This window comes from Oryctolagus cuniculus, chromosome 7, assembly GCF_051225735.1.
Source record: "Oryctolagus cuniculus isolate XC-2025 breed Fujian yellow rabbit chromosome 7, ASM5122573v1, whole genome shotgun sequence".
Classification (NCBI taxonomy): Eukaryota; Metazoa; Chordata; class Mammalia; order Lagomorpha; family Leporidae; genus Oryctolagus; species Oryctolagus cuniculus.
This window is the reverse complement of record NC_142873.1, coordinates 152,207,139-152,221,699: the sequence shown is the minus strand read 5'-3', so window position 1 is coordinate 152,221,699 and position 14,561 is coordinate 152,207,139. Positions and strand designations below refer to the sequence as shown.

Sequence of the window (14,561 nt, the reverse complement as noted above, 5' to 3'; positions counted from 1 at the left end):
CCTGCCATCTGATCAGCGCGGTGCGCCAGCCGCAGCGCGCCAGCCGTGGCGGCCATTGGAGGATGAACCAACGGCAAAAAAAGGAAGACCTTTCTCTCTGTCTCTCTCTCTCACTGTCCACTCTGCCTGTCAAAAAAAAAAAAAAGAATAAATGGTAATGTATCACAAAGTAGTCCTTTAGCTTAGACTAGCCCCTTATCAAGAAAAAAACTTATGCAGCACATATGATGTGTGAGGATCTTCCTGTCCACCAAAGGTCACTTCTCCTTGTTTGTCAGGACAGATGAAAAGGAAGAAACAAAAACCTATAAATACCAAGCAACACTTAAAAAGTCCCTGTTGTATATCTGTCACCAAACTCCCAACTAAACCCTTCCTTTTGCATTAGTTTTTCTTCCATTTTCATACTTGTACATGTCTATTCGTCAAAGGTTTTCCCACTCTATAATGTAATAATGTATAATGTCTTACTGAGCCATTTACCTTCTCTGCTTTATTTCAAAAGTTCATAGCCACTCACTCTTTTTTTTTTTTTCCAGAATAGGTTTACCAAAGGTATGACAGAAACTGTCAACCTTAAGGATGAATTTATTCTGTTTCTCTCATTCCTATTCTGATAATGAAATACACCCACAATGTAAGAATAAACTCATTTAATTGTCTCATTCAATGTCACCCCACTGTAATTTAACAAACACAACATCCTCCCCGAGATATATACAATAGCCTTTTTCCAGTAAAGAAAGAAGGGGCCAATATTGAGGCATAGTGGGTTAAGCTGCTGCCTGCGACACCAGCATCCCATATGGGCGCCAGTTTGTGTTCTGGCTGCTCTACTTATGAACCAGCTCCCTGCTAATGCACCTGGGAAAGCAGCAGAAGATGGGCCAAGTACTTGGGCCCCTGTGCCTACATGAGAGACTAGGATAAAGTGCCTGGCTCCTGGCTTTGACCTCGTCCAGCCTTGGCTGTTGCAGCCATTTGGGGAGTGAACCAGCATGGAAGGTATCTGTCTCTATCCTCCTCTCTCTGTAACTCTGCCTTTCACAAATATAAACAAATGGAAGGAAGGAAGGAAGGAAGGAAGGAAGGAAGGAAGGAAGGAAGGGAGGGAGGGAGGGAGGGAGGGAGGGAGGGAGGGAGGGAGGGAGGGAGGGAGGGAGGGAGGGAGGGAGGGAGGGAGGGAGGGAGGGAGGGAGGGAGGGAGGGAGGGAGGGATGAAGAGAGGATGGAGGCAGGATGAAGGGAGGATGAAGGGAGGGAGGGGAAGAAGGCACTCTGGGGAAAGACAGACAATGAGAGAGAAAAAACAGAGCAGTCCTCAGTTCCACTTAAAATATGCTTAGGGCAACAAGGAATAAAAATGGGGAAATTTAGTTTTAAAAATACTTAAAGGAGGGAGTGCAGAATTAATTGACTTTAGACCAGCCCAGCTCTGACCATTGTGGCCATCTGGAGAGTGAACCAGTGGATGGAAGACCTCTCTGCCTCTCCCTCTCCCTCTGTCTCTCTGCTCTCTGTAACTCTGCCATTTAAGCAAATAAATAAATCTTTTTAAAAAATGAAAGTTTGTCTTTCCTTGGGCTGGCAAATTATCTTTCTGAAACACCTGCTTCATCTAACAAACTTAGCAACAAAAGCACCACTGAGCCACAAACACTGCTGATAGCCACGGAATCTGAAGCTTTTATAACCAGACCAAATAAATGCAGGGAGAGTACAAAGGGGAGCAGCAGCGAAGCAGCCAGGTCACAGAAAGACAATCTGATGTGTAAGTAAAAAAAGCACTGGCTAGGCTCTGGAAATGTCCAGCTCTGTTTAGGAAGAGATGGCAATCTGAGGAGGGGGCGTAATAAAAGACTAAGGATCCACCTCCCTTCTCCCTCTTGGGTAACAAACTACTTTTTTTTTTTTTTTAAGCTGTGGAAACTCCATAAGCCTCTGTCCTCTCATTAAATTCATGAGCTCCCAAGTACAGACTCCATTATGTTTGTTTCACGATACTTTCAACCATGCTTTATTCAGAAATATGTGCATGTGCGGACACAAACACACACACACACACACACACCCCGCCGTGTTAACCAAAGAGCTGAAAGCTTTCTTTCAGATGCTTCACTCACTTTCTTGACAGATCTGTGGGAATGCGACACCAAAACATGGAAACATCACAAGGACTAACCCTGCAATTACACACCATCTTTTGGTGGTGATACTGTTTTTTTCTGCCCTGTAGGTCCGCTATCAACTGATATCCTATGGATATCATAAATTCAAAGGATCATTTCATCCATGTGTCCTTTTCTCCTTTTCAAGATCTTTAGGAAATTTCTTCACAATATCTAATGGAATGGTTCTAACAGCCTCCCTCAGCCCTGTTAGGGCTCTTTTCCCTAAATTGTGTGAAGTACCTAGGAGGCAGAGACTTGTAAAGAGATCTGTCACTGAAGGGGCCGGGCCAGGCCAGCCCAGGAAGGACTGGCTAGGGGAAAGAGGTATGTTTGCTCATTTACACATTCAGGCAAACTGTTCAGGAACAAACACGCTCACCAGCATATCATGCCCAGAGTTAAGAAAGGAATTTTGGGGGCTGGTGTTGTGGTACAGCAGGTAAAGCCGTAGCCTACAGTACCAGCATCCCATATGGGTCCTGGTCCAAGTCTCAGCTACTCCACTTCCAATCCAGCTCCCTGCTAAGGTTCCTGGGAAAGCAACAGAAGGTGGCCCTATCCTTGGGCCCCTGCCTCCATGTGGGAGACCTGGAAGAAGCTCCTGGCTCCTGGCTTTGGCCTGGCCTGGCCCAGCCATTGCAGCCATCTGGGGAGTGAACCAGCAGAACCAGAAGCTCTCTGTCTCTACCTCTCTCTGTAACTCTTTCAAATAAAACAAAACAAAACAAAACAAAAAAAGTAGAGTGGTGGAGGATCAAGGACTCTCTTAGAACATGTGTCATCACACCCCACAGTCAAAACAGAGAAATTCAGTGATAAGCAGACTGCCAGATAGGAAGAGCTGGGATGATAGAGCCAGGACATCAAAACCAACAAGAGAGAGTAGATGACAACAGAAAAACAGAAGGTCTTTGGAGAAAAAGAACATGGGGGGCCGGCACTATGGCGTAGCAGGTAAAACTGCTGCCTGCAGTGCCGGCATCCTATATGGGCACCGGTTCGAGACCCAGTTGCTCTACTTTGACCCAGCTCTCTGCTAAGACCTGGCAAAGCAGCAGAAGACGGTCCAAGTTCTTGGGCCCCTACACCCTCATGGGAGACCCAGAAGCTCCTGGCTCCTGGCTTCGGATCGGTGCAACTCCAGCTGCTGCGACCAACTGGGGAGCAAACCAGTGGATGGAAGACCTCTCTCTGCCTCTCCTTCTCTCTCTGTGTAACTCTTTCAAATAAATAAATAAATCTTGAGAGAGAGAGAGAGAGAGAACATGGCAGGCATGACAGAAACAAACAAGGGAACTACAGAAGATAGAAATGGTAACCACCCAAGTAGAGCCTAGAAAACAAAGTCCACCTCAACATCTATCAGTGATGGCACTACACTCTGTGGGCTGTAACTGGTAGTGCAATAAACACTTCCACAATTCTGAAATGCTTACTAACATCCAGAAAGGCAAATAAAATTTTTGAAGAACAGAATACTGATAGCTAGACATGATTTGCACCCTCTAAGCTGAGGTTGGCAAACTTTGGGGCCTGGCATTGTGGCTCAGGTCAGGCCAGCACCTGCAATGCCAGCATCCTATATCAGAGTGCTGGTTAGTCCTGGCTACTCTGCTTCTGATCCAGCTTCCTGCTAATAAACCTGGGAGGGCAGCAGAAGACAGCCCAAATACTTGGGCCCCTGCCACGCATGTTGGGAGACTAGGATGGAGCTCCTGGCTCCTGGTTTTGGCCTAGCCCAGACCTGGCTGTTGCAGTCATTGGGGGAATAAGCCAGCAGATGGAAGATCTTTCTCTGTCCCTCTGCCTTTCAAATAAATATTTTGAACAGAGCCACATCCACTCATTAATCTACAGTACTGTGGATGGCTACTTTCACCCTACAGTGGCAGCGTAGAGCAGGCTGCAGACAGACCACAGGACCTACAACTATTTAATATCTGGCCTTTGCAGAACATTTCCTGACTTGTGCTCTATGCCAAACTAACACCTGCTACATTTAATTGTTCTCACTTAAAAGAACTTCTAAGCCAAACACTTCTCTAGGAAATTTTTCTTAAGATGATATTCTAGGGGCAAACACTGTTGCTCCATGGATTAAGATGCCACTTGGGACGCCTGCATTCCATATCGGAGTGCACGTTCAAGTCCTGGCTCCTCCACTTGCTATCTAGCTTCCTGCTGATGCACACCCCAGAAAGCAGGAGAAAGTGATTCAAGTTCCTGGGTTTCTTACACCCATGTGGAAGGTCCATGTGGCTCCAGCCTTAGTAGTTGCAGACGTTAGGGAGTGAACCAGTGGATGGAAGATCATTCACCGGCTCTCCCTCCTCCTCCCGGGAGACCTGGATGGAATTCTAGGCTCCTGGCTTCAACCTGGCACAGCCTGGCAGTTGCAGCCACTGGGGGAGTAAATCAGCAGACTGAGGATCTCTCTTGCTCTCTCTCCTCATCTCCCTCTCTGTAACCCTTTCTTTTTTTTATTTTATTTTATTTTATTTTATTTTATTTTGACAGGCAGAGTAGACAGTGAGAGAGAGAGACAGAGAGAAAGGTCTTCCTTTGCTGTTGGTTCACCCTTCAATGGCCGCAGTGGCCGGCGCTCCGCGCTGATCCGAAGCCAAGAGCCAGGTGCTTCTCCTGGTCTCCCATGCGGGTGCAGGGCCCAAGCACTTGGGCCATCCTCCACTGCACTCCCAGGCCGGTCACAGCAGAGAGCTGGACTGGAAGAGGGGCAACCAGGACAGAATCCGGCGCCCCGACCAGGACTAGAACCCGGGGTGCCGGTGCCGCAGGCGGAGAATTAGCCTAGTGAGCCATGGCGCCGGCCTGTAACCCTATCTTTCAAATAGTCTTTTTAAAAAATTAAAATAAATATTAAAAAAAACATACTACTCTCACAGACTCTGAGGAGCACACATAACATTGGAAGTTAACTGAACCAGAAAAGCCAAAACAGACTTCAGAGATCTTCCCTTCTAATAAAACATCCATCACAGTAGGAGAGATCTCACTGGTCTACAAACTCTTGATTTTCTCAGCTACGACCGGATGGATCCACTGCAGGACAAATCAAAAACCTAGCTTAGTATATTTAGTTTTGGTTCCTTCTCCAGCCTGGAGGAGGCTGCATAACTATCCTAGCTTAAAGACCTAGCCCCAGAATACAGGACTTCATCACCTACTCAGCTCATGTTAGTAAAAATACAAAAGCAGCCCGGCGCTGTGGCACAGTGGGTTAACACCCTGACCTGAGGCGCCGGCATCCCGTAGGTACACCAGTTCAAGCCCTGGCTGCCCCACTTCGGATCCAGCTCTCTGCTATGCCCTGGGAAAGCAGTGGAAAACAGCACAAGTTCTTGGGCCCCTGTACCCACGTGGGAGACCCAGAAGAAGCTCCTGGCTTCAGATCCGCACAGCTCCAGCCGGTGCAGCCAACTGGGGAGTGAACCATCGGATGGAAGACCTCTCTCTCTGCCTCTCTTCTCTCTGTGTAACCCTGACTTTCAAATAAATAGATAAATCTTTAAAAAAAAATAAAAATACAAAAGCAAATGTATAAAGTACATTGTTGATCATAAGTAACATGACTCAGGAAAAATATCCCTAATTCCAATGTTTAAAACCATGAAAAAAAATAAAAAAGAGAGAAACTACATAGTTTGAGAGCATCCTCCTTGATACCGCTTCACACCTTCAGGACACTGCTTCATAATTACACAGGAAAACCCACCGGGGCACTTAACCCTGAAGCTACCAAACCCAACCATTCCTATTTGTCAAAACCTCTCCGTCCAACACATGGCAAGCCTGACACCAAGAAGCAGCACCGCAATTAACAAGTTGTCGAGTCATGGCCTCCCCTGAGTGACAGTGGCGAGTTCCAAGCTCGCGATAACGTTAGGTAGACCCTGGTGGGCCCGCGGCTACAATGACCCAGTCAGCACTTGTGCAGGCAGCTGCTCCAGCGAGCCTTGGCTAGAAAAACTGAGACTGGCTTTCAGGCCCAGGCCCAGCCCTGAACGAACGACACGCCGCGACCAGGACTGCATGCAGGACCAGGCCAGCCCCCCGCCCCGCCCCGAGACCTCCGCGTGGTGCGAGACAACCTCGCGACCTAAGATCCTCCGTGCAGAGGGACAAAACCACGCAGGAGCGCACCCACGGGCGGGGCAGGGGAAGCCGGGATGCGGGCGAGAAGGAATACATTCCTGGGGGTAAAGGATCTCACACACAGCAGAAACGCACACGGAGGCCAACGTCAAAATACACGGTCGTGAGTGGGGAAACCGGCGGCTTCGGCCCCACAAACAGCACGCGCCCCCGGGGGCTCTCCCAGGAGTGGCCGTTATTAAACTCCGCGGGCCGTCTCCAACCTAAACCCCGGGCGCCGCTCCCGCCCAGGCCGGGGGGCCGAGGGCAGCGCGGGCGAGAAATGCAAACTCATCCGCGCCGTGACCTTAACGCAGCGGAGCCGTCCCCTCGCGGCGCCAGGCACCGCGAGCCCCTCTCGAGCGCGCCCCGCCACGCCCTCCCGCGAGGGCGGCCCCCAAACTTTGCTCAGAAGGGGACACTGAGGCACGGATCATGTACACAGGCCGGCCGAAGGAACCCCGCACAAGCCCTCCTCCCCCAGGCCCGGGAAGCCCCGAAGCCGTGGGCGGGGCTGGGGTCCGCGAGCGCCGGGGGCGGCCGGGAAGCGGGTCCAGACGTTCCGGCTCGACCTCCCCTCCCCCCCTGCGCCGCCTCGCCGGGGCCGCCGCCCGGTACCTCTCGATGACTGAGGCCACCAGCTGCGGCAACTCCTTCATCTCGAAGGCGGAATAGGACGCGGACAGCAGGGGCCGCACCGCCACCTCCCAGCCCGGGGTCGCGTCCGCCCCCGCTGCCGGGGCCCCCGGCGCCGGCGCCGCTGCCGCCGCCTCATCGCCGCCGCTCGTCGCCATCTTCCGTCGTACTACTGCGGCTCCCTCCGGGGGCTTGCCACCGGCCCAGCACCGCCTCCCGGGAGGGAGCGGAAGTGACGCAATCGAACGCGTCAGACGGCGCGCCGCAGTCGCCGACCAAACAACATGACGCTGGAGAAGCTCTGGGCTGTCGCCGCCGAGAGAGTGGCGCGGGCTAGAGGGCGGGCAGAGGCGTTGCGCCTGCGCAGAATGTAGTCCAGTGGGGAGGGGGGAAGAGCGTTAACCTCCGCGCCTGCGCAGTGGCAGTCGCTCGGGCAGGCGGGAGCAAAGTGGCTTCCGGGTGTTGGGAAAGGTGAGTTTGGGAGTTGGATTTGCTGAGCAAGAGTGGGACGGCAGGATCCGCTAATGGCCCCGGCCTGGGACCGCTAAGGACGAGAAGCGGAGGTGTAGTCCCAACCAGGCAGTCCAGGAGCGTTGCTCATCTACCAAGCTCTCCTCGCGCCACTTCGGTCATTTTCATCACTGAATGTTCACGCCCAGGCCGCCTCTGCGTGGTCCGCAGCTCTTGCCGAGGTCAGCGTACCTGCTGACTGCGGCCGCGGCGGCCCTCCCGCCCCGCGTCTGGCCCGCGCTGTGGACACCTTTACCGCCGAAGCCCCCGCCTCCCCCCACCCCCGATTCCCCCCCGACCGGAGGCTTTTACGGAAAATGACGGGGTGCAGGACCCGAGGGCGACGGGCAGTGTGGCCGCCGACAGGACAGCGCCGGTGGCGGTGCGCCCCCGGGGGACAGCTCCCCGCGACGTGGGCGCCCCTAAGTCCAGGGTGCGAGCGCTTGTTCCCAGCTGCAGCGTGGCACGTGATGACTAACGCGCCTTCTCCCGAGAAAGGACCTGTTTTACGTTAGAAACAAAGTTCAGTCTTGGAGGAAATCGTGGCTTCAGTAATAACAGTTGGGATCTTCCTTCAGAACAGAAATTTTCTTTTTAAAAAAAATTTATTTAGGGGCCGGAGCTGTGGCGGAAGGGGTAAAGCCACCACCTGCAGCGCCGGAATCCCATATGGGCGCTGGTTCAAGTCCCGGCTGCTCCACTTCTGACCCAGCTCTCTGCTGTGGCCTGGGAAAGCAGTGGAAGATGGCCTGAGTGCTTGGGCCCCTGCACCCGCGTGGGAGACTCGTAAGAAGCTCCTGGCTCAGCCCCGGCGGTTGCAGCCATCTGGGGCGTGAACCAGCGGATGGAAGACCCCTCTCTCTCTCTCTCTCTGCCTCTCTGTACCTCTGCCTTTCAAGTAAACCAATAAAATCGTAAAAACTTTTTTATTTACTTGAAAGTCAGAGTTACAGAGAGGGTCCACTGCTGGTGCACTCCCCAGATGGCTGTAACAGCCCTGGGCGCCGGCAGCACAGGCAGCACGGCCTTGTCCGCTCTGTAACAACGCCAGCCCCACAAAGTTTCTTGAACGTACCAACATGAAAGCAAAAGGAAAAAAGAACTTTCCACAACAATAAATATTACTTTATTTCTTTAAAAAAAAAAAAAAAGATTTATTTATTTAGAGAGAGAAGGAGAGGCAGAGAGAGAGAAGTCTTCCATCTGCTGGTTCACTCCCCAATTGGCTGCAACAGCCAGATCTGGGCCAGGAGCTTCTTCCGGGTCTCCCACCTGGTGTAGGGGCCCAAGGACTTGGGCCATCTTCTTCTGCTTTCCCAGGTGCATTAGCAGAGAGCTGGATGGGAAGTGGAGCAGCCGGTACTTGAACTGGTGCCCATTTGGGATGCCAGCACTGCAGGCATCGGCTTTACCTGCTACGCCACAGTGCTGACCCCTGCTTTATTTCAAGATACTGAACCAGGGCCCTAAGGAAAAGCTGGATACCAAGAATTTTATAGTAACTTTGGTACGTTAATTTTATATTAACCGAAGAACAATCTACAAACGTTCCTTTGAAAAGGTTGCAGGAAATAAAAGATCAAATATTCCCATTCCTCTCTATCTCCCTCCATCTTCCATAGCTAAGAGAGAAAGAACAGGACGGGCGTGTGGTCCAGCTGATTAAGCTGCCGCCTGCCAGGCCCTCATCCCATATCCTGGCTGCTCGGCTTCCAATCCAGCTCCCTGCTAATGCACCTGGGAAAGCAGCAGCAGATGGCCCAAGTACTGGGTCCCTGACACCCACGTGGGAGACCCAGATGGAGTTCCTAGCTCCTGGCTTCAGCCTGCCCAGCCCCTGCCATTGTGGCCATCTTGGGAATGAAGCAGCACATGGAAGATCTCTTTCTCTCTGTTTCTCCCTCCCATTCTCGGTGTCCCTCTGCCTTTCAAATAAATGTTTTAAAAAATGAAAAGAAAGAATAAAAGTCAAGTGCAAACTATCAAAAGGAGATCTGTACCTACATTTTATATTTTTGATGCTTCTGGCTCATTCCAGATACAAGAAGGCACTCCAGATCTCCCTTTGTGGGCTGGTATTGCAGTGCAGCAGGTGAAGCCAACACCCGCAATGCTGGCACCCCATATGGATGCCAGTTCAAGTCCCGGCTACTCTACTTTTGGGAAAGCAATGGACAATGGCCTAAGTTCCTGGCTTCTAACTTTGGCTTGGCCCATGTGAGGAATGAACCAGCAGATGGACACTCTCTCTAATTCCACCTTTCAAATAACTAAAAATAAAGCTTAAAAAAAATCTCCCTTTACACCATTCCAACATGGAAGTTTTCTCTTATGTTGCCACAAAGATTTAAAATGGCATCCACGTTCTAAGTTTAGATGACAGACTGAAAAAAAGGCTTCTAGATGAAACAGAAGCTTCTGATATTCTGGTCAAGAAAATAAGATAAAAACTACAGACTGGGGTGGGCATTTGGCCTGGCATTTAGGACATCTGGCCCCATAACACAGTCCCTGGGTTTAGTTCTCAGCTTTGGCTTCTGACTCAGTTTGCCAGTGCAGACCCTAGGAGGCAGTGATGATGGCTCAAATAATGGGGTTGCCATATTAAAAAAAAAAAAAATTCTGTTTCAGAAAAAAATTCCATCTGATACAGAGTTGTCTGAAACAAATTCTAATAGCTACAGTGTTTTCAGAAACAATCAGATGAATAAACCATTAGTTCCCAGGGGCAAGAGATGTCAATCTGCTCAAACTTTTACAAAGTTCCAAAAGTGAGTAATCAGGGTCTGAGGTTGTTAGGCCGACCGCCTGCACCCCGTATGGGCGCTTACTCAAATCCCAGCTGCTCCACTTCTGGTCCAGCTCCTGGCTAATGCACCTGGGAAAGTGCAGTAATGACTCAAGCACTGGGCCCCTACCACCCGTGTAGGAAACCTGGAAGGAGTTCCTGGCTCTTGACTTCAGTGGCGCAGACCTGGCTACTGCAGGAATTTGAGGAGTGGATGGAAGAGCTCCCCCTCCCCCTTCCAAATAAATAAATATTTAGAAAAATAAAATATCAGGGGTTAGTGCTATGGTATAGTAGGTTAAACATCTGCCTGCAGTGTCATCATCCCATATGCACACTGGTTTGAGTCCCAGCTGCTCTAATTCCAAGACAGCTCCCTGCTGATGACCTGGGAAAGCCGTGGAAGATGGCCCGAGTGCTTGGGCCCCCGCACCTGTGTGGGAGACCTGGAAGAAGCTCCTGGCTCCTGGCTTCAGACTGGTCAGCTCCAGCTGTTGTAGCCATTTGGGGAGTGAACCAGCAGATGGAAGACCTTTCTGTCTCTCCCTCTCTAACTGTGCCTCACAAATAAATAAATAAATCTTAAAAAGACAAAAAAAAAAAAAAAAAGAAAGAAAAAAAGGAAATGTCAGTTTTCATTCCTCAGCTCTACTACTCCTATCTCCTAGGGCTTACACTCTCAGGAATGTTGGACCCACTGGATTGAGAGAAAATGGACATGGGGAAAGAAGCAGCCAATGTGTAAAATGTTCACCACAGAGGACCCTGGGAGGAGTGCACCTGGGAATTCTTTCTACTATTCTTACAGCTTTTCCTTAGGTTTGAAATTGTGTCAGAATAAAAAGTTTTAAAACAACAGTTTAGGAGCAGGCGCTATGGTGCGGCAGGTAAAACCACCGCCTGCAGTGCCAGCATCCCATCAGGGCGCTGGTTGGAGTCCTCTTCCAATCCAGCTCTCTGCTGCAGCCTGAAAAAGCAGTGGAAGATGGCCCAAGTGCTTGGGCCCCTGCACCCAAGTGGGAGACCCAGAAGAAGCTCCTGGCTTCTGGCTTCGTATTGGCGCAGCTCCAGCCATTACAGCCATCTGGGGAGTGAACCAGTGGATGGAGACCTCACTCTCTGTCTCTACCTCTCTTTGTAACTCTGTCTTTCAAATAAATAAAATCTTAAAAAAAAAAAAAAGTCTCAACTAACATCACATTTCTTTTTTAAAAAAAATTTTTATTTATTTACTTTCATTTCATTTGAAAGGCAGAGAGACAGATCTTCCATCTGCTGGTTCACTCCCAAAATGCCAAAAGCCAGGCTGGGCCAGTCCAAAGCCAGGAGTCTAGAACAAAATCCAGGTTTCCCATGTGGATGGCAGGGACCTAACCACTTGAGCTACCTCCCAGAGGGTATGCATTAGCAGGAAGATGGATCAGACAGATGTGGAGTAGCTAGAACTCAAAATCAGGCACTCCAGTGTGGGATGCAGGCATCCCAGGTGGTGCCAACACTGTTCCAAATGTCTGCTCGGGACATCACATTCTTAACTAGTGAAAAAAATGCTAGGGCAAGTGTGTACACATTCTTGATGTTATAAATTCTCACTGGAGAGAAGGCCTTGGTGCAGCAGGCTAAGCCACCACCTATGAAGGCTGCATCCCGTATGGGCACTGGTTCGAGTCCCAGCTGCTCTGCTTCTGAGCCAGCTCCCTGCTAATGTGCCTGGGATAGCAGCAGAAGATGGCCCAAGTTATTGGGCCCCTGCACCCACGTGGGAGACCTGTAAGAAGCTCCTGGCTTCAGCATGGCCCAGCCCTGGCCATTGCAGCCATTTGGAGAGTAACTCAGCAGATGGAAGATCTATCTTTCCCCACCCCGCCCCGCCCCGTACCTCTGCCTTTCAAATAAATAAAATAAATCTTTAAAATAAACAAAAGGCCGGCGGCGTGGCTCACTAGGCTAATTCTCCGCCTTGCGGCGCTGGCACACCACATTCTAGTCCCGTTCGGGGCGCCGGATTCTGTCCCGGTTGCCCCTCTTCCAGGCCAGCTCTCTGCTGTGGCCAGGGAGTGCAGCGGAGGATGGCCCAAGTGCTTGGGCCCTGCACCTCATGGGAGACCAGGAGAAGCACCTGGTTCCTGCCATCGGATCAGCGCGGTGCGCCGGCCACAGCACGCTGGCTGCGGCGGCCATTGGAGGGTGAACCAACGGCAAAGAAAGACCTTTCTCTCTGTCTCTCTCTCTCACTGTCCACTCTGCCTGTCAAAAAATAAAAATAAATAAATAAATAAATAAACAAAAAAGTAACTGGGTTCCTGCCACCCAGTTAGAGACCTGGACTATTCCCAGGTCTGGCTGACCAGCGCGCTGGAGCATGTGCACACTCTCTACCTGGCAAATAAATAAGATAAAAATAAAAAACTGATTCCAACCTTGTGAGCATTGCAATGGCGAGGGAGATGCATGCTGCTGATATGCGAGTGCCCTGTGCTATGTAAGCGAGAAAATCGAGAGAGAGAAGTAACAAACTGCTCAGTGGTGACCTCTGGGAAGCAGAGTGGGGGAGAGATCTTGGAAGGGAGAGTAACCTTCATTTTCTGGAATCATTTATAATATTTTAAAGATTTATTTTATTCATTTGAAAGGCAGAGATACAGAGAGAGAAGGAGAGAAAGAATCTTCCATCTGCTGGCTCAATCCCCAAATGGTCGCAATAGCCAGGACTGGGCCAGCCCTAAGCCAGGAACCTGGATCTTCCTCAGGGTCTCCCGAGTGGGTGGCAGGGGTCCAAGTACTCAGGCCATCTTCTGCTGCTTTTCCAAGAGCATTAGCAAGAATCAGAAGTGGAGCACGGGGCAGTGTTCCTTTCTGTCTCTCCTCTCTCTCTCTGTAACTCTGCCCCTCAAATAAATATTCTTTTAGAAAAAATGAAAGAAAAAAATTGAATCCTTAGTTACCTTAAAAAATAATAAAAGAAATAGAGCAGGGAAAGCTGCCGCCTGTGACACCACCATCCACATGGGCACTGGTTAGAGACCTGGCAGCTCCACTTCCTATCCAGCTCCCTACTGAGCACCTGAGAAGGCAGCAGAAGATGGTCCAACTGCTTGGGTCCCTGCACCCACATTGTAGACCCAGAAGAGGCTCCTAGCTTCGGCCTGGCCCAGTCCTGGCAGTTGCAGCCATTTGGGGAGTGAACCAGCAGATGGAAGTCTGCCTCTCTCTCTCCTTCCCTCTCTCCTCTGTAACTCTGCCTTTCAAATAAATAAATAAATCTTAAAAAAAAAAAAATAATAAGGAAGCAGAACAGGCAAGACTTGCACCAGTCATCCTATGGGATGTCAGCATTACACTTAGTGGCTTAACCCCCTGTGCTACAACATCAGCGGCAATGCTATGATTTTTAAGAGGGTGGGTGGGACATGACACACTACTGTTTTAAACACACACACACACACACACACACACACTCTGATCCCATCAATTACAAATGGGTCTCTGGGGCAGACATTGTGGGGCAGCAGTTACACCGCCACTTGGAGGTCCTGTATCCATAGCAGAGTGCCAGTTTGAGTCCTGAATACTCCATACTTACAACCTAGCTTCCTGGAAGGCACAAGAATGATGGCCCAAGTGCTTGGGGTCCTACTACCCATGTAGGAGACCCGGATGGATCCTGCTCTTGGCTTTGAGCTGCGCAACTCTAGCTGTTTGGGGAGTGAACCACCACATGGAAGATCTCTTTCTCTCTGACTCTCCCTCTTAGTCACTCTGCCTTTCAAACAAGTAAGGCTTAAAAGGGGAGGGGCATTGCCTTTCCTGAATCTCCTGTTGTAACTGGAATTCTATATTTAATTCAAGAACAACCCCAACGATTAATTCTCATTTCAAGTCAAAGGCTAAGGAAACCACCAACAAAAGCCACTGTCACCTCCCACTCCATTCCCAATGGAGAATAGAATCTATAAACTAAGTGTTGTTTAGTTTCTCACTCAAAGACATTGTATGTTGACCAAATTAATAAAAAAGGGCCCAGAAAATACTGAGGATCACCCATTGTAGGGGGCTCCCAATTGACACAAATAATGAAGAAAGGGAAGAGATGGCTTGAGGGTTATGCGCAGGCACAGAGGAGGGGAAGAAAGCAAATGGAGGAGAGAACCAAAAGAGGAAGCCATGGGCAGAGGCTGAGGGTTCTTGGTCAGACAGATGCAGCTTGAATTTGAAGGAGGGTTGAGAAGCAAGAAGACTGACTTGTCCGCGGCTTGAGCTATCTTAAGCACCTCGTCCAAGGTTACTTTCCACTAAGTGGTAAT

The 14,561-nt window shown here is 50.1% G+C and overlaps 1 protein-coding gene and 1 long non-coding RNA gene across 14 annotated transcripts in view; one reads left to right on the top strand and one right to left on the bottom strand.

The window, feature by feature from the left end:
• Positions 1–7,160, bottom strand: part of UBR4 (ubiquitin protein ligase E3 component n-recognin 4) — a 158,502-nt gene extending 151,342 nt beyond the window's left edge. For 10 of the 13 annotated variants that reach the window (XM_051858042.3, XM_089301427.1, XM_089301430.1 and 7 more), the window contains exon 1: positions 6,942–7,158. In XM_051858042.3, the coding sequence (XP_051714002.2) occupies positions 6,942–7,117 (176 nt within the window). In that variant the 5' untranslated portion in view covers positions 7,118–7,158. Of the gene's footprint in view, positions 1–6,941 lie in introns of all 13 variants that reach the window. The other 3 variants (XM_089301426.1, XM_051858043.3, XM_051858039.3) reach the window with 2 other exon arrangements.
• Positions 7,161–7,352: 192 nt separating this feature from the next.
• LOC138850721 (uncharacterized) lies at positions 7,353–9,458 on the top strand. The gene is made up of 2 exons (XR_011390872.2): positions 7,353–7,430; positions 9,092–9,458. It is a non-coding gene; the product is annotated as an uncharacterized LOC138850721 (long non-coding RNA).
• The last annotated feature ends 5,103 nt before the right edge of the window (positions 9,459–14,561 follow it).